The sequence below is a fragment of the Piliocolobus tephrosceles genome, chromosome 2 (genome assembly GCF_002776525.5).
Source record: "Piliocolobus tephrosceles isolate RC106 chromosome 2, ASM277652v3, whole genome shotgun sequence".
Lineage (NCBI taxonomy): Eukaryota > Metazoa > Chordata > Mammalia > Primates > Cercopithecidae > Piliocolobus > Piliocolobus tephrosceles.
The window spans coordinates 178,867,083-178,887,357 of record NC_045435.1 but is presented as its reverse complement, the minus strand read 5'-3'; the positions used below and the strand labels follow the sequence as shown (position 1 = coordinate 178,887,357).

At 45.5% G+C, this 20,275-nt stretch overlaps 1 protein-coding gene across 1 annotated transcript in view; it reads right to left on the bottom strand.

Moving 5' to 3' along the window:
• Positions 1-653: 653 nt before the first annotated feature.
• The window catches only part of TRIM71 (tripartite motif containing 71), an 80,772-nt gene continuing 61,150 nt past the window's right edge, over positions 654-20,275 (bottom strand). The window contains exons 3-4 of the mRNA XM_023214891.3: positions 12,942-13,076; positions 654-8,127 (exon numbers count right to left, since the gene is read on the bottom strand). Of these exons, the coding sequence (XP_023070659.1) occupies positions 6,676-8,127; positions 12,942-13,076 (1,587 nt within the window). The 3' untranslated portion in view covers positions 654-6,675. The remainder of the gene's footprint in view (positions 8,128-12,941; positions 13,077-20,275) is intronic.

Here is a 20,275-nt window from a genome sequence, read left to right as displayed (position 1 = left end):
AAAAATCAAGAAAAGCTGAACCTAGGGTGCTGGTTTCTCTAGTTTGTCAGATACTGCATTCAAAAGTCAAGCCTGAGGCTGTATGACTCGAAAGAAAATAGGTGAGCAAAGTTGGGAAAATGAAGTCCAATGAAAAATTAAATCCCCAAATAAATTCTGAACACATTAAGCTCATCAGAACAGTCTTTACCCACCTAGCATCTACAGTATACCCCCAACTCAGGGAGAAGCCAGTTGGACGAGTTGCTCACATCTCCTGGGGCCACAGTTTAGACCCCAAATGGCTCTCTTGTACCCCTACTCAGGCAGAGGTGATAAGGCCAAGACCTTCCAGAAAAGGGGGGACAGGGCGCTGGCAGTTGGGAATCACGTACTTGCCTCTAGGGGGACATCTGCTCCTCAGCTCCTTGGGAGAAGATACACACTGGACTTCCAGGTCTGAAATTTCGTGACAATCCAGAACTTTTAGGTTCTTTAATAGTTCCTCTATTTTAAAATGCTCCCACCACCATTTTTTGAAGGCACTGCACCAATCTGGCCCAGCAGTCACAGTGCAGCCCCTGAACTGTCCACCTCAGAGACTCCCTTTCCATCCAGTACAGTGCATACACCCTTATTTACTATGGATTAAAGGACCACACAGACACACTGTAGCCATGGAAAAACCCTCTTGTTTATTTGATTAAACAAAAATAAAATAAGCTGCATAGGAACAATTTTAAAGTCCAAAGAGACACCAACTTTGTTTTAAGGCTGTAGTAGCTGATACAGCATCTCCTTGCTACTTTCTCCAGCCTTCTCTGTGGACCACAGCGATACATTCAGAAGCCTGTTAGCTCACACAGAAGTTTCTGAATACTTTTCCATTGGTTCTTCACCTGCTCATTGCCTGTCATGCCTGCGGCCTGCAACAGTAACATTTAAGATTTAAAATGTGAAAGCCAAGGGGGGGGGGGGAACCCAAAACCAACCAAAAACTTACTTTTGCCTAAAGATTTGGGGGGAAATCTTCATTTCCCCACCCATCTACTGAATTGATGGCATTCACATTACCACGGCAATGCCCATTTCAAAGCGGCAAACGGCAGTCAGCACCCCACCCCGGACAGGCTTGCAGTGTGGTTTCTGCAGCCAGGGGAGTTACTACGGTAGTGCATATTCCTTATATCATGTCTGCCTTGGACAAATACAAATTAAGAGGTTTAACTTAGTCATTCTAACATAGGGCTACATGCCCAGGCTAATTCCCCCAATTCTGTGTTTACTTAAAAAAAAAAAAAAAAAAAAAAGACAAAAAGACTCAACTGAGTCATATGTTCTATAGTTAAAAATTAAAGCATTTTGCTGACCCGGCATGAGAGCTAATGGACAGTATTAAGCAAGATTCAGTTTCACAACCCTCCCGCCCACCCAAGTATAACTAACATGCTAGTTAAAAAAACAACACCCCTTACCCACCCACCCTCACCTGCATCGATTTTAGGAGAAAGGGGGAAAAAAGAAAGGAATCTTACCACCCTAAAAGCAAGAAAATCCCAGAAATGTGAAAAATCTTCCTCTGAAGAAAGACAACTACACAGACGGCTAGAAACACAAAGAACTTACAGAGTTACAGAGCTGGTTATTTAAAGAAAGTAAACACTTTGCTACACACATCAACATTCAGTCAGTGTGCTCTGAGATAGAGTCTTAAGAAAAATACTACCTGAGCTTGTAAGTTAATACAATCATTAAAAGGAGGTCTACGACCATGTGGATACACAAAACTTTTAGAACCATTATTGGTTAAATGATGATGGAAAACATCCCACCAGGCTGGCTTGTTAACCCGTAAGATCAGTTTTAAAAATAGACATCATTGAGGTATTTCTTCACCATGACATTTATAAGCCCCTCATGATAATGACAGTGGTCTTAGGACCCTCCTCGCTTCCAACCAACCAAAAATTAGGGCAGAAGAGAGGTGGGAAGGTCAATACAGTATATCCTGGTAATGTGCTTCTCAACTTTATCAAGTATTTAATAAACAAGGAAAAAAAAAACCCGTCAACATGTTACCTTTGGTAGAAAAAAATCAAAACACAAAACAAAAGAGCAATACACACTTCAATAGTCACTGCTCAGCCAAAACAGTGACTGCTGCAACATCATGGTGATGAATGTCCTGCTGGGTCCAGAGAGCTACAAATACAATCATGAAGTCAAGAGGATTCTCATTCCCTTCAAATATTTGATGTTTCCAAGAACTAGACCTTTAGAATTGCTCCTAAAGTGTATTATTTGCAGACATTTGAAATACAGATAAAATATTTTTCTCTTGAAGAGAAAGAGACCTAAAGGTCTTTATTTGTAGTTAAGTCCTCCAATAGGCCAGATTAACCAGTAGTTTCATAATACTGAACAATAGTAACGGTATGCGTAATTCTTTTGGAGGGGGAAAAGCCAGATTGCGAAGAACTACTTGGATTTATGACTACATTTGCCTGACATTTCTCTTTCAAGGTAAATAGAACATTTCTCCTGGGAGAAATCAGTTGTAGATTTATGGAAACATTTCTTTTAGAGGTAGCTTCTCACTCCCACCCACTCCCCACTGGATTAATACTATTCTTTTTGAGACCTGTCAGATGCTAACATGAGGTAGATGACTTGCCACAAGTGAGGTAGAAACTCAGCAAAAGCAGTGTGGTCTGGAATGCTGTGTCCTATGCCCTTGGCCCTACAGAAAGCCAGAGAAAGCCGTAGAGCTCTGGAGGCCTGGCCCTGTGACACCATCACCTACAAGTACAAGAGTGTGACTTTTATACAGCCCCAGACTGTTGGAAACTCATTCAGAGTGATGTTTTAAATATACCTTAAATAGACCCTAAATACTTTTTGGCACCACTGGATTAAAAAATAAAATAAAACCAGAAAAACGAGCCTAAAACTTTGGCATATCTTTCACCACCTACCAGAACAGAGTAATCTTAGAATCTTCCAATGAGGAACGCAACATATATATAAACAGTATTTTGCTGCTTCAAGCCTAAGAGACTTTCCTCCTCAAATAATTAAGCTTTGGCTTAACTAGAATAAATCCGACTGAGCCGATCTCAAGCTATTCTCTTGCAACTCCATCACAAAGTGCCTCAATTCTGGCAACATTTTTGGCCCAACATGTAATGTGGATTCGGTTTATGGTACCCTTTGTTACGTGTTTTCCCAAGTAAGTTAGACTTAAAAGGGCATTGAGGAGTTAGTGCACTTGGGGCACAGCCCAGGTCACTGTGTTCTAGTCAACTTGAGTGCCACTTGCAGCCACAACAGGGCACACGTTCTGAGATAGCATTAGATCTCGGGACCAAAAATAGCACTTTTGAAATGTTAAGTGTCAAGCAAAAGTAGTTTTTACCTGTGGGTTAGATTTCCTTTAAACACCTCAATACCCAAACCTATATATCCAAACCCAATGGGCATCTCCAAACAGAAACTGAGCTTACCTCATACCCCACCCAACCCTTGCCACCTGACCAGATCAGACCTCCATGGGAACTACTGTCTAATTGTCACATTTACTCCCCAGAAACCTTTTTATTCTCCTAACACCCAGGACCTTATTTTTTCCATCAGGCTGAAGACTCCCTTCTTTGACCCAACTCCTGGCTACCCTGGCATTACCTCATCACGGGCAGGAGATTAAGTATTTAAACACGGGTACTTTTCACAGTTTCACACTAGGGACTGCCAAATGTTGGCTTCTATCACCTTCCTTTGATTTGGAACACTTCACATCATACAACGAACTCTCCAAAGTGCTTCGCACCACTCCCTATGGGTCAGGACTCAATCGTGGGCAGCCAAAAACGGCCAATGTTTTAAAAACAAAAGCTTTCCAAGTGTGACCATGTTTCTCAAATACCAGTCATGCACCCTTTTGGATACAGAAAGGTAAGGAGATATACCACCACTGAGGACAAAGGTAGTAGTATCTCTGACCTACACACATATTTCAGGGGATAGTTTCTAGTTGCTCTAAGCCTGCAAATTTTTAAGTCTGTAAATTAAGACCTGATCATTTCAGCCATGGAGCGAGAAAATCTTGGCTTTTGAATCACATTCATAGTAAAATGTCAAATAAGGAGCTCTAGTTACTGTTACGCACCAAGAACATTTCTCATTCAGGTCCCCAAATTTTCCTACATCTGGGGAAATTAGAAAGAAAAGGAGTGGAATGAAAATGACTATGAAAGGATTTTAATCAAGATCCATCTCCTCAATAAAAATTTTTTTCAAGCATTTAAAACCAGTTGTCTTTGGTATTTAAAGGGTGGTTTGTTGGGCGGCTGCGGTGAGGGAAGATCAGCACCAAGTTACTCCAAAATAGAAAACAGCAAAAATGCTTAATTATATTAACTCTTTACCAAAGAACCTAGAGCTTCATGGCCAAAAGGCAACTGAATAGGCAATGGGGAAGGATTTGCTATTAAATTCTACAGTAAAAGGAGCTTCTAACAAACAAGATTTCTTAACACCTTCCCACCCTGTAACAGCAGCTGGGAGCCAGCAGCAGTTTGAAGTTACTTTCTAACTTTTGAATCTTTTATTGCATGCAGTTCTCTTCTGTGAAATGAGGTTTCTTTTTTTTTCCCTTCCCATTTTGGTCACTCAGAAACCCTAGAATTAAAGCAATGGGAAGAGACAGCGTAGCTTGTAGTAGTAGTAAATCAAATGTCCAAAAGAGGTATACGGGAAAAGCAACTTGATTGACTTGTCACATTGTCCCCATTATCTCCTTTTCTATTGGGATAACAGAAACAAATTGCTCCATTTGTTAATCTGTTTTGTTCATTTAAAACTATACCCATTTTGCAATAGAAATTTCTCTTAGAGAACAGAAGTTGATCCCTAAGTATTTTTAAACAAGAGGTCTCCCTTGTAAGTCACTGGCGTTTGTTTGCGAGTCCCTCTTTTCCCTGAGGAGGGCTCCTCCAGAATTTGGTTCTTATTTCAGTATTTGGGGCAATGCAGGAACCCACTGGATTCTGACAAGCAGGGTATCAGCTACATCTGCTTTGCACTTGAGAGACAGACAATGCCCAGAAGCACAAGTTTTGTACCCAAGTCCAGCTTACAACCAACCAGTCCTGTAAAGTGACACAGATTCTACCCCACAGTTCTGCAGTGGGAGGCGTAAATTTTCATTCTTTGGTACCGAGTTACAGGTTTAAGAAAAGACATTACATCCGACATTGCAGGTTTGGACAATTTGGTTTCTAGATCCTTTATATTTAAAGGCCTTGAGGGGAGGGGGGCGGGGGGATTCATGTTAACCACGAGGTCCTAAAGCATGGCCTGGGTGCAAACAATCCTATAAAAAGTGACCCAAGCGGAGGGTGCGGGACTGGGCTGTTGGTATTATTTTGACTTTCAAACATTCTATTTCCCTGAACTTTCAAAGCAGGAAAAAAACTGTGCTTGTAAAATGAAAGTTCTTTCCTTTGCCTACTCTTCTTAGGAAAAGAAGCTCCAAGGACTACAGAACAACACGCGCTCTCGGGTCAGGACGCACCCTGCCCTTTCTGTGGAGTTCCTATAGTTTGGGGGTGCCTTGTTCTTTAATGTGCTCCCTGACTGGCTCAGCACACACATGTCCACCCACATTCATGTCCACATCAGCCCATGCCTGAAAACCCTCTCTCTGAGAATGCGGTTAATTTCCTTCTTTCTTCCATTTAACCCTTTATAACCTAACAGCAAAATAAGAAAGCTTAACTTCTGAGAATACGTTTCATCAAAAATCCTGAGCTACCATCTATATATTTTTTTAAGAAACCAAAGTGTGAAAAGGAGAGGTTCTTTGGGAGGCAGTGTGCCATTTTCAGCTACTTGGGTGCAAGATGGCTTTGAAACAAACACACACACACCCTCCCTTAAAAGAAACAAAGATTATATACCCTAAAACATGAAGGGTCTGCTTTTCTTGGCTAGCAAGCCACAGCCACAACATCTAAGATTAAGAAAAGATGCGGAAGAGGATGTTAAACACACTGAGGTATGAACGGAGAACAGAGGAAATTTCTCTGTTGCAGCATTTAAAAAAAGAGAAGATTTTCCAAAAAGATCAAAACGACACAACATAATCTAACCCCATATAAACACAGTATTCTCAAGAACACAGAAACTCTATAATTATGCATTTCAAATCCTATTTTTTCCATGTTTTATAGTTTTTTGTTTTTTTACTTAGTAGTTTTTTTTGTGTTTCCTTGGCTCAATCTACAGAATACACCCCACCACACACATCCAGTGCCCTCCCAGCCATACAGATGCCAGGCTTGTGCATATCATGCCCCACGCAGGGGAAGAGGGAAATGCAAACTCCACTGAGGAGGGAAGAGGGCCTGTTGCAGAAGGAAATGTAAAGATTTATGAGGTAGATAGAAATTATCACTTCACAGGCTCAATCCCTGCAGAAAAGATAAGTACATTCATCTGTAAAAAAATAAAGATGAGGTAGGACTTAAGCAATGTTGTACTTTTCTTGTTCTCTTTTAAAAAAAAAAGAAAAAAGAAATTTCCCTGAGACTGTTTCTTCTTTGAAATTCAAAAAGAGAGAGAAAGAGAGAGAGAGAGAGAGAAAGAGAGAGAGAGAGACCCACACACACCCCAAACACAGAAACCTAGGAAATGCAATTAGAAGACTAGGATTCGATTGTTGCCAAAGTCCACCACCACGATCATTCCATCGGGGGTGATGGCGATGCCAGAAGGGCGGTCCATCTGCCCAAAGCCGCTGCCTTGAGCGCCAAACTTGCACAGGAAGCTGCCGTTGGATTCAAACATCTGCACCCGATGGTTCCTGGAATCTGCCACAATGATGCGCCCTTCCTGGTCCACGGCTACGCCTTGTGGGCGCAAGAACTGCCCATTGCCCGTGCCCTCCGAGCCCAGAAAGCGTGCCGACTGGCAGTCAGGGTGAATAACCAGGAGCCGGTGGTTGTTGAAGTCGGTGACCACCAAGTGGCCCTCATGGTTGAAGGCCACACCCCGCGGGGAGTCAAAGTGCTTCCAGAGAGCCCCCTCGAAGCCATACTTATTTAGGAAGACACCATCAGGCCCAAACAGCTGGATCCGGTGGTTCCTCGTGTCTGAGACCAGGATCTTGCCCTCAGAATTCACCGCCACATCCCAAGGATAGTTGAACTGCCCGTTCTTGGTTCCTTTCTCACCAAACTTGAGGAGGAACTGGCCCTCGAAGGTGAAGATCTGGATGCGATGATTGTCCTTGTCAGCCACCACGATCCTGCGTGAGGCGTCACAGGCCACCCCGGCTGGTCGGTCGAACTGCCCAGGCCGGGAGCCCAGGGTGCCGAATTTGTGATGGAAGGCGCCACAGGGCTTGAATACCTGGATGCGGTTGTTGCTGCGGTCGGCCACAATGATGTAGCCCTCCTTGTCTACACTCACGCCCCAAGGGCGGCACAGCTTGCCATCGCTGTCACCCTCACTGCCGAAGCTCAGGCCCGGGAGCCCAATGCCCACGTAGCTGCGGCCTGACTTGACCACCACCTTGAAAGGGCTGTTCTCAATGTGCTGGTTGCACAGTGTCACAGATACCAGGTGCTCACCCTCCAGCTGGGGCCGGTAACTCACCACGTATGTCCCATTCTGCTGATCGCTCACCTCTGCACCAAACAGGTTGCCATCAGGGCCCAGGACCACAGCTGACATCAGGTCACCTCCTGAGAGACGGGGCTCACCATCGTGGTCATAACCAATGACTGTGAAGGAGGCCACCTTACCCTGGAGGGCGCGCTTGAGGCCGTCGCCCGTGGCCTTGGTGAGTGGTGCAAAGGCCCCGCTGCTAACAAAGCCAAAAGACTTGATGGCAAGGTACAGTGCCTGATCAGGGGGTGTGAACATGACTCGGTCATCTTCCTGGGGCTGCAGGAGGCTCCGCACGGTCTTCAGCTCCTGCACCTGGGCCAGCATCCGGTCTCGGGCCAGCAGGATGTCTAGCGCTCTACCCTCCTCCAGGACCTGCTGCACGGCACTGATGGTGCTCTCAAGCTTGTTGAGGTTTTGCCGCAGCTTCTCCACCTGCAGGTACAGAGACTTGGCTTTCACCTGGCGGATCTTTTCTACCTGGAGGGAAAAGCAAGAGTGGAGAAAGACACAGAGGCTTAGAGCCAAGCACAGAAAATACCACATAAGCCACAACTAATCACTAATCACAAGGAAGCATCAGACAAACACATATTGGGGGATGGTCTACAGAAGACACCGGGCTTTCTTCAAAGGCAGCAAAAGCAAAATGGACCAAAAAAAACCCTGAACTGTTCTGGGTTACAGAAGATAATTACTAGAAACAGAACAACTATGCAATCAGTGGCCCTGGACTAGCGGGAATGGCTGGGGCTGGGGGAGCACTGTTGGGACAATTGTGGAACCTTGATTATGGACTGATGAATAGATGCTAGTACTGTATCAAAATCAAATTTCCTGATTTCTTTTTTTTTTTTTTTTTTTTGAGACGGAGTCTCGCTCTGTCGCCCAGGCTGGAGTGCAGTGGCCGGATCTCAGCTCACTGCAAGCTCCGCCTCACGGGTTTACGCCATTCTCCTGCCTCAGCCTCCCGAGTAGCTGGGACTACAGGCGCCCGCCACCTCGCCCAGCTAGTTTTTTGTATTTTTTTTAGTAGAGACGGGGTTTCACCGTGTTAGCCAGGATAGTCTCGATCTCCTGACCTCGTGATCCGCCCGTCTCGGCCTCCCAAAGTGCTGGGATTACAGGCTTGAGCCACCGCGCCCGGCCAGATTTCCTGATTTCTGTAACTGCAATGTGATTAGGGGTAAAAGCGCTATGTGAAATTTCAATATGCCAACTCACTCTCAGATCACAAACATATATACATATACATACAGACACACACACAAGACGCACATGCACACGCACACCTCATGCCTGTAATCCCAGCACTTTGGGAGGACGAAGCAGGCAGGTCATCTGAGGTCAGGAGTTCGAGACCAGCCTGGCCAACACGGCAAAACCCTGTCTCTACTAAAAATAACAAAAGTTAGCTAATTATGGTGACGGGCACCTGTAATCCCAGCTACTTGGGAGGGTGATGTGGGGAGAATCCCTTGAACCTGGGAGGCGGAAGTTGCAGTGAGCAGAGATCACGCCATTGCACTCCAACCTGGGCAACAGGGCGAGACTCCATCTCAAAAAACAGTAATAATAATAATTGGAACAAAACATACATAATCAGTAAATCTGGATAAGGAATATATGGAGGTACTATAATTACTGCAACTTTTCTGTAAGCTAGAAATTAAAGAAAAATAAAAGTTAAAAACAGCCATCTACAGCTGGGCACAATGGGGTGCACCTGTAGTCCCAGCTACTTGGGAAGATGAGGTGGAAGAATCACTTGAACCTAGGAGGCTGAGTCTGTAGTGTGCCATGACTGTACTTGTAAATAACCACTGCACTCCAGCCTGGGCAATAAAGCAAGATCCCACCACCAAAACCAAAAACAGCCATCTGACAAAGGAGTTTACTGAGCACCTACACTTTGCTAGGCATTGGAGGTACTGCCGTAATCCACAGAAAACATAAAATATGGTCCCTGCTTGCACAGAGTTGTAGTTTAGAAAAGGAGTATTCGAAAGCAAACAAAGAAATAAGGGTCATGTCCAATAGTGATAGCCGTTAAAAAGCAGAAAAAGGGGCCGGGCGCAGTGGCTCACGTCTGTAATCCCAGCATTTTGGGAGGCTGAGGCGGGCGGATCATGAGGTCAGGAGTTCCAGACCATCCTGGCTAACATGGTGAAATCCCGTCTCTACTAAAAACACAAAAAATTAGCCGGGTGTGGCGGCGGGCGCCTGTACTCCCAGGTACTTGGGAGGCTGAGGCAGGAGAATGGCGGGAACCCGGGAGGCGGAGCTTGCAGTGTCACTGCACTCCAGCCGGGGAGACAGAGCTGGACTCCGTCTCAAAAAAAAAAAAAAAAAAAAAAAAGGTAGGAAAACGATGTGGAAGACAGTGTCTAGGGGCCCTGATACAGACAGAGTGCTGAGGGACAGTGCCTTTCACAAGTTCAGACCTAAAGGCTGAGAGACAAAAGGCCAAAGGGAGAGCTATCTCAGCAAAGGAAACAGCCAGCACAAAGGTCCTGGCGTGGGTACAGGCTCAGCATTTCAAAACCACAGCTTTCAGTAGGGGAATGACACAACAGATTCATATTCTTAAAGAATTAGTTTGGGGCCGGGCACCGTGGCTCATGCTTGTAATCCCAGCACTTTGGGAGGCCAAGGTGGGTGGATCACCTGAGGTCAGGAGTTCAAAACCAGCCTGGCCAACATCGTGAGACCCTGTCTCCACTACAAATACAAAATAAGCCGGGCGTGGTGGTGCCTGTAATCCCAGCTACTTGAGAGGCTGAGGCAGGAGAATCGCTTGAACCCAGGAGACGAAGGTTGCAGTGAGCTGAGATCATGCCATTATACTCCAGCCTGGGCAACAAGAGCGAAATTCCGTCTCAAAACAACAACAACAACAACAAAAAACCACAAAAGGATTAGTTTGGGAAATGTTTATTAAAGGGGAACAAATGAGGGAACAGAGACCAGAGATCACCCAGCTATGGGTTGGTGGTGGTTTAGCCAACAGAAGTAGCTGTGAAAGTGGAGAGAGTGACAGAGAGGCTACCAGAGGCAAAACCAGGCAGGACTTCACGGCTAGTCTTACCCCGCAAGAAGCCTGAAGCCTCTTATAGAACACACACACACGTGTGGGTGCGGTGGCTCACCACGCCTGTAATCCCAGCACTTTGAGAGGCCGAGGCAGGCGGATCACTTGAAGTCAAGAGACTGAGACCATCCTGGCTAACATGCTGAAACCCCGTCTCCACCAAAAATACGAAAATTAGCCAGGCTTAACCTGCCGAAATAATTCCTGCTTGAGGTTCTCAAACCATGCTATTTAGAAATACGGGATTTAGTTTTGCCAGTGAAACATTAGTTTCTCTATTCTTTAAAAGTTCTCTAATTCTAAGCAATTTTCCCCTGTGAAGGGAATGAACTTAGCCAAACAGTTTTCACAGAGGATCATGACTTGAGTTGTTCTACAGATCTGAAAGCCATAGAAGGCTATTTCAGAATAAGCGTCCACTGTTGAAAGAGCTGGATTTCAACCTGACCTTCCCTTTAGAGTGGGAGGTGTGATTATATGATTTTGACTCATTCCTGCTTTTTCATGTGCTCAGTGAACCAGGATACACGTGTACGGAGAGGCCCACGTGGGGACAGATTAAAGAAGCTTTGCCGATTGAGCCAAACCTCCACCTTCGGTTCTTACCCATGAACTATATATGCAGCTAACCCCATGAGGTAGCCAAGTCCACTGGAAATACATAAGGCCCAAGAACGAAGAGAGGCATCTGGATATTTACAACAGGGTTGTCTTAATCCTTGCACTTAAATATCTTAAAGTGAAGTAACCAGAGACGCAGGAAAACAAAACTTGTAACAAAGAGATGCCCAGACACAGACAGGCAAGGCAATCAGTAATTAGTCAGAGAGGGACCCCCACAGGATTCGCAGCAAGGTTCTATAGCGAAAGTGTCCAAACCAAGGAAGCTTCTTTTGGAATGCTCTGAGGATGAATTTTTGGGCACGCACTAACTGCTTACTACAATGAAGAAGGGACTGACTCTTCTTTCAACAGGCTTCTCCCAAGAGTAAAAACTTGCTACTTCTTCTGAAACAGAACTGCCTTTAGAGAGGACAGTGGGTCAGCCTCACAGGAGGGAGGGTAACTAAGGTGAAAGCTGCAGAAACCCCCACACACAAAGGCGTTTTTCATCAGGAAATCCAGAAGAGCGAGTTTGTGGCAGAGTTCACTACAAAGCTCTCAGATTCCAAGAAGTGGGCCCCTCCGTTATAATTAACATTCGTGGGTGGCATAACACTGGCAGACCCACGGGGACATCTGAGTGTCTGAAAACGATGTCATGCCCACAAAGGTGCTCAAAAAATGTGATGAATTAAAAACCCTGGACTAACACCTCCAAAGTCTCTTCTTGTCAGAAAGCAATTGAGCCATATTCCTTCAGAGGTCAGAAGAGGCAGAAAGCATCCCGTTGTGAAGTTAACTAAATGGAAAGTGCAATGCAAATCCAGGGATGCCTTGCAGAACAGTGTAGGGCACCGTAGTTAGCAAAGGTCACTTGCAGAAACTGAGGCCCGTCCCCACCATCATCATATTGTTTGGAGACGGAAACAGGCATGCTCCACAAGGATACCCTTATAAGTCAGCTCTAGTCTCTTTCATGTGTTCGGAGGACGTAATTACAGTTGAAGAACTGGCATGGAGTACCGGTCCTTTCACAGACATAACTCTCCTCCTTTCTGAGTGGGGACATAAAATCAGAAAAGGAACAGCTGGAATGCTGGCCTGGGTGGGGCGAGTAGTCCTTCCAGCTGATTTTTATCTAAACAGCACACTAGTGTGCTCGGCACTCCTTCCTGCTCCAACAGGAAGAAAGGAGACACATGCACTGCCTCCGAAGAGGAAAACTGGTTCTCCACAAGAGGTCAGGAAGTGCAACCAGCCAGGTCACCGAAAATAGGGATGTTTCCTACCAGCCTGCTTTTCTGAACAACAGTTTTGACTACGCTCCCTTCTTTAGCCTCCCTTTGAGTGAATGCAATATAAAACTGGAGACCGCTTCATCGCTTCCAGTCGTGGTTACCCACGTACTTCTGAAAAGCCTTCTTGTTGTTTTACCGCAAACAGCACCCACAATGTTCCAGGGACCCCCTGCATCTTTCTGCCAACTGACTTTCTGGAAAATTATCAAATGGCTCCCGGATCTGAAAAGAGTCCTGTAGAGCGCTGCTGGGGTTCATGGAAGCCGAGTGGGCACAGCGTGGGTGGGGGAGTGCTCTGTTACCTTCCACAGCAGCTCGCACTCGCGCTCCTCCAGGGCTTTCTTATGCCTCGCAGTCACCGCTTTGACCTCCGACTGCACAACCTTCGCCTTCATCTCCACCTGTTCCGCCACCGTCTGGGCCTGCTCGATGCTTAGCTGCAAAACCAAAAAGAAAAAACAACTTCAAGGCATTAGAAGGACTGTCATTCCTTATACAAAACATTTGAATCTGCTCTGTCAGACTTGAAAAGCTGACACCCTGGGTTCCCAGACCACTTGATTCACTCCCTTGGAAGGAAAACAGGCACTTACGGAGAGACTGGCATGTCTCTGACGTGTAACTAAAGGAGTTGCTGGCAAGAGCTGGATTTCTTTGCATGAGAAATGGCACCTACACAGTGAATGTCAGAACTATTAAGAGATACTCTAACACAGTGAAACCAGTGTAGCTGGGTGACAGCCGAAAACGGGGAATGAGGATCAGATGTAAAATGTGCAACTCCAGCCACATAAGTGGCTTCCCCAGACTTCCCTGCCTCACTTTCTGCCTGGGCAAAACCCCATAGGCCAGGCCCATCCCTCACGTGAGGGTGTGCGATGGGCTAGTGACTAATCCATCCTGTTTTTGTCAAGGGACTGGCAACACAGCTCATCCCAGCCAGAACGAACGCCAAGTGCACACTGGGAATATCCCCCGATCTACCTAAGAAGCTGTGCCCCGTGGTCAGAGACCATCTACACGTCACCACACACGTCACCCCGTACCAGTCCTAGTAAATCAGCCAGTTTAATCAGACGTATTATTGTTCATAAAAAATTAATCCAGACAGAAGGCATGGTGTTTTCATTAATATTACATGCTGTGTCTTGAAAAGCCACCAGGATTTCTTTGAGATACCGAGGTATTAAATCAGGGATTCCAAAGTGATTGCTCTTGGTGCAACAGGTTTCAGGGCAGGTGATCCAATCAGGAGGGTGTCAGGGAAGCACAAAGGGTTTGGAGCCTGGTATGGGCTTAGGAATCAGAGTGATCAATCACCCAGTTTGCTCTGGACTGGGGTTTCTAGGATGTGGAACTTTCAGTGCTAAAACTGGGACAGTCCTGGGCAAACCAGGCTAGTCAGTCATCCCTGGAGTCAGGGAACCCAGGTTCCCATCCTGGGTTAGTTTAGGGCCTCCTACTAGTTGCAAGGCCTCGGACAAGCTCCTGGTCCTCTGCAACCTTGGTAAAGGGTAGATGTGAGGGAAATGCAGAGCAATGCATGGGTTGAGCTGAGCTCAGCACCTGGCACAGAGTAAAACACTGTTATTAGTTCTCATCTGATAAACACCTGGGACAGGTGTTCAGCCATTGTGTCTCGTCAGGCCACTTAGCTCCTATCATAAGATTTACCATTAGTCACATTTAGTATGTGCAGTGTTGTGTAATCATCACCACTACCTAGCTTCAGAACATTTTCATCACCCAAAAAGCAAAGGCCATAACCATTAAGGAGTCATTTGCACTTTCCTCCTTCTCCCCCATGGCGATCACTAATCTACTGTGTCTCTACATATCTGTCTGTTCTGGGCATTTCTCCCTCCCTCCCCCCGCCCCTTCCTTCCTTTCTTTTTTAACAGAGATGGGGGAATCTTGTCATGTTACCTAGGCTGGTCTCGAACTCGTGGGCTCAAGTGATCTGCCCACCTAGGCCTCCCAATGTGCTGGCATTACAGGCACGAGCCACTGTGCCTGGCCTGTTCTGGGTATTTCATATAGATGGCATCATCATACAATACACAATCTACCTTATTTTTATGAGTATTCTTCCTGCCCAACAGTTTGACTCAGTCTGGATGAGAGCTGACACATTCATGGCATACAAGACACGCTCAAAGGTGCAGCCCCAAAAACACCCATGGTGGCTGGGCACAGTGGCTCACGCCTGTAAACCCAGCACTTTGGGAGGCCGAGGCAGGCGAATCACTTGAGCTCAGGAGTTTGAGATCAGCCTGGCCAACATGGTGAAACCTGGTCTCTATTTAAAACAAAACAAAACAAAAACAAAAAGTATACCACCCACGACTCCAGTGGTTAGTGGCCACACTGCATTCCCTGCCTAAGAGGATCCTGTGTTTCCTAAGGATCCACTGAACTGATTCACAGGGGAACGAGGTAGATCCAGGGGGCTCACAGGCTGTCCACAGCCTGGAATGCTTCACCCTAAATTTCCAAACCCAGTTCTGATGCCACTTCCCTTCTGAAGCTGGAAGGGAACAGCATATTTCTATAACCTTTCTGCTCCACCTTTACAATCCTGTCTCAAGTACCATTACATATCAATCAGAGGAGGAGCTAAGTACAAAGCCCATGATACTTAAGGCACCTGGGATTTAGCAGAACAATTAGCAGAACGATCTATAAATTTTATATTTGCACATCTCTAGCCATAATCGTTTACCAAAGCACTAGGTAGCTGCGTCGGGTTAAATATTGTCCCTCCAAACTTTGGGCTCAACTAAATGGGGGCCAGGATGTGACCTTATGTGGAAATAGGGTCTTTGTAGATATAATTAGCTAAGATGAGGTTATAGTAGATTAAGTTGAATCTTGCCGGGCGCGGTGGCTCAAGCCTGTAATCCCAGCACTTTGGGAGGCCGAGACGGGCGGATCACGAGGTCAGGAGATCGAGACCATCCTGGCTAACACGGTGAAACCCTGTCTCTACTAAAGAAATACAAAAAACTAGCCGGGCGAGGTGGCGGGCGCCTGTAGTCCCAGCTACTCGGGAGGCTGAGGCAGGAGAATGGCATGAACCCGAGAGGAGGAGCTTGCAGTGAGCTGAGATCCGGCCACTGCACTCCAGCCCGGGTGACAGAGCAAGACTCCATCTCAAAAAAAAAAAAAAAAAAAAAAAAAAAGTTGAATCTTAAATCCCAAAACTGATGTCCAGAGAGGGTCATGTGCAGGCACAGACACACAGAGAACAAAGCCATGTGAAGACCAAAGCAGAAATGGAAACTGATGCAGGTACAAGCCAAGGATGCTGGCAACTGCCAAAAGCCCGGATGAGGAAAGCAATGAGTCTTCCTGAGGGCCTTCAGAGGGAGCATGGTCCTGACACCTTGATCTTGGACTTCCGGCCTGCTGTTTTTAAGTAATCCAGTTTATGGTAAATTGTTACAACAGACCTGATAAACTAATACAGAAGCCAATAAAGTGAAGCAGACAGATACTACATCCACATTACCTAGAAGTTAAAAAATTAGAACGGCCAATCAAATGAGCATGCACATAAGCAGGTATCATAACAGCACTGATACATTTGTAGTATCTCAGGCTGTCAGGATTCATCCAGGGAAAAAGAGAGAAAGCGAGAGACAGCAAGAGAGCTCCCGGACATTTAAACAGAATTTAGCGTAGGGAAATGGTTAAACAGGTATGGGCGAATTGCTGGGACAAAGAGTACACGGAGGCAGACAGTACCTGCAGAAGCAGCATCTTCTGCTTTGTCTGAGAGAACAAAGGAAAGAAAACTGTGGTTAAAAGAACACAGAATAAGGTGGCGAGGTTACGTCCAGCTAATTCTGGTAGTGGCAAGATCTGAAATTGAAACCAACTTCTGCTGTTGGAGTGAAAAAGAAGTGCTATTAAGAATTGGGGCCGGGTACAGTGGCTCACACCTGTAATCCCAGCACTTTGGGAGGCAGAGGCAGGAGGATAGCTTAAGCCCAGGAGTTTGAGATCAGCCTGAGCGGCAGTGGGGGGCCGAGGGCCCCGACCCCTGCTCTGCTGCGCCGGGTTTTTTTTTTTTTCTTCCATTAGTCTCTACAAAAAAATAAATAAATAAATCAGCCAGGCATGGTGGTGCTTGCCTATAGTCCCATCTACTTGGGAGGCTGAGCTGGAAGGACTGCTTGCGTCCTGGGAGATCGAGGCTGCAGCAAGCTGTGACTGTACCAATGCACCCCAGCCTGGGTGACAGAGCAAGACTCTGTCTCTAAACAAATACATAATATGATAATAATATAATTAATATGAATTGGAAGAAAAAGGGAAGAAGTCCTTTTCCCATACATGTAGTTTAAAGAGTCACAGCCCTAGTATCACATGGCAAAAGTGTGACAGGGTTAGAGCCTGAAGAGTAGAACTTAGTAACTGGCACCCTCTATATTTTTAGATGCGTTGGTTATTAATTAGCACAACTGGTGTCCAAGCTAGTATTTGACCAAGGCAACCAAACCTATGTCTGTAACATTTCTTAATCATTCCTCAATAGAAAGCAGAGGTGGCAAACTGCTCTCTGTTAATATTAATGTCATACTACTTGCCAAACTGATTTTTTTTTTACATCTACCTTCTATCAGATGTTAAAAAAAAAAAAAAAAAAGGCCCAGCCTGGGCAACAAGAACAAAACTCTGTCTCACAAAACAAAAACAAAACCAAACAAACAAAAAACCACTCCCTCTGCACAGGAATGGGTGTACTACCCTCCTCACCTCTTCCTCTAGCCTCCTAGCCAGGCTTATCCCTCATGTTTGGAACTCACATTTTATGATAAAAACTGTTCCTTCCATTTTTCAAACAGGTTCAGGGGATTCAAAGCTTTTGTTGCAATTTTAATAATCAGCAAGCATGCAAAGATACTCCTTGGGCTGAGAGTCACAAAAGCCCTACCCAAGGCATAGTAGAAAAAGAGGTGTTTCCCTTCCAAACTATGCAGTACCCAGCCAAGCACCGCATTCCAAGATGTGCAGACCCGGACTTACTGAAATACTTCCCAACCTCTAACAGCAGGGCATTTGAAGGATGCATAAGGCAGATGGGTTGGGGGAAATGACAATGTAGAAAGGCTGGGTAAACTTCCAAAAACAGATAAATACACTTCACACTAAGGAAAGAGAAATCACCCAACAAGCATGATGCTTGAGAGAAAATTTAACCATCTTTGAGATGTTAACAGATCGAATCAAACATTTCAAATTTGAGGGTCTCCATTTGGACTGATGCATCAGTGCACTTGTGCACTTTCCAGTGCACTTCCTCACTCAGTATGGAGGAGACTCGAGCCAAATCTGGCTTTGAAGAGAAAGAATACAGATATCGATCAGTGATGCCAACTGTGGAGAACAGTGGTGGCATAATGACCGGTATTTAAAGAAACCAATGGTCAGAAGGTAAGAGAATGCAAACATCACCCATACACTTGCAGGTGACCATACCAGGTATGGGGAGCTACTGTGGTCCACTCTAAAATGTAATTCTTGGCCAGGCGCCGCGGCTCACACCTGTAATCCCAACACTTTGGGAGGCTGAGGCGGGTGGACTGCCTGAACTTAGGAGTTCAAGACTAGCCTGGCCAACATGGTGAAACCCCATCTCTACTAAAAACGCAAAAATTAGCCAGACGTGGTGGTACATGCCTGTAATCCCAGCTCCTCGCCTGAACCCGGGAGGCAGAGGTTGCAGTGAGCCAAGATCTGTCACTGCGTTCCAGCCTGGGCAACACAGCGAGACTGTCTCAAAAAATATAATAATAAAAAATATAATCACAAACTATAGCCATACCTCATTTTATTGTACTTCATAGATAGAAAAGAAAAACCCACATTTTCTTTTTTGAGACAGTATCGCTGTGTTGCCCAGTCTCGCTATGTTCTTTTTTGGGCTCTGTCGCCCAGGCTGGAGTGCAGTGGTGCAATCTTGGCTCACTGCAACCTCAACCTCCAGGCCTCAAGCAATCCTCCCGAGTAGCTGGGACTACAGACGCTCAACACCAGGCCCGGCTAACCTTCTTGATTTTTTGTAGAGACAAGGTCTCACTATGTTGCCCAGGCTGGACTAGAATTCCTGAGCTCAAGTGATCTTCCTGCCTCAGCTTCCCAAAGTGCTGATGTTACAGTTGTGAGCTACAATACCCAGTCAGTTATTTTTTTTTTTTTCAATTGAAGATTTGTGGCAATACTGCATCAACCAAATCTATTGGTGTCATTTTCCCAAAAGCCCGTACTGTCTGTGTCACACTTCGATAATTTTTGTATATTTCAAGTTTTTCTTTATTGCTTTATCTGGTGTGCTGATCGGTGACAAGTGATCTTTGGTGTTTATCAGGCCACTTAGTAATCCTACAACGGCCTCTAAGTATTCAAGTGAAAGAAAAGGTCCCACAATTCTAAAATGATTAAGCTTAGTAAAGAAAGTAAGTAGAAAGCTACAGGCAGGCTGAAAGCTAGGCCTCTCACACCAAACAGTTAAAGCTCTGATTGCAAAAGAAAGTTCTTGAAAGAAATTAGAAGTTCACTCCAGTGAACACTCAAACAGTAATAAGGCAAAACAGCCTTATTGCTGATATGAAGAAAGTTTAATGATCTGGAGAAAAGATCAAACCAGCCATAACATCTCCTTAAGCCAAAGTCTAATCCTTCCTGAGCAGGGCCCTAACTCTTCAATGCTATGAAGGGTGAGAGATGAGGAAGCTGCAGAAGTTTGAAGCTAAGAGGCTGGCTGATACGGTTTAAGAAAACAAGCTATCTCCAAAACATGTATGTGTAAGGGGACACACAGCAATTGCTGATATAGAAGCGGTAGCAAGTTACCCAGAAGAACAACCTAAGGTAATTGATGAAGACAGCTAAATAACAGACTTAAGACATTTTTTTTGGAAGGAGACTTTTATTGGAAGGACACAGCCTGATATTGGAAAGAGACGGTCTTATATTGGAAGAAGATGCCATTTAGGACTTCCACAGCTTCAGAAGTCAAAGCCTGGCTTCAAAGCTTCAATGGACGGGCTGACTCTCCTGGTAGGGACTAATGTAGCAGGTGACTAAGGGGAAGCCAACAGCCATTGTCCATCCGGACAATCCTAGGCCCCGTAAGCATTATGCTAAATCTACTGTGCCTGCGCTCTACAAATGGAACAACAAAGCCTGGATGACAGCATGTCTGTCTGCAGCATGGTTTATGGGATTTTTTAAATTTTTATTTATTTGTTTTTTTTTTGAGACGGGGTTTCACTCTTGTTGCCCAGGCTGGAGTGCAATGGTGCAAACTTGGCTCACTGCAACCTCTGCCTCCCGGGTTCAAGCAATTCTCCTGCTTCAGCCTCCCAAGTAGCTGGGATGACAGGCATGAGCCACCATGCCCGGCTAATTTTTTGTATTTAGCAGAGAAGGGGTTTCTCTATGTTAGTCAGGCTGGTCTCGAACTCCTGACCCCAGGTGATCTACCCGCCTTGGGCTCCCAAAGTGCTGGGTTTATAGGCTTGTACCACCGTGCCTGGCCGGTTTGTGGAATATTTTAAACCCACTGTTCAGACCTACCACTGAGAAAAAAAGATTCCTTTCGAAATATTACCACTGACTGACCATGCGC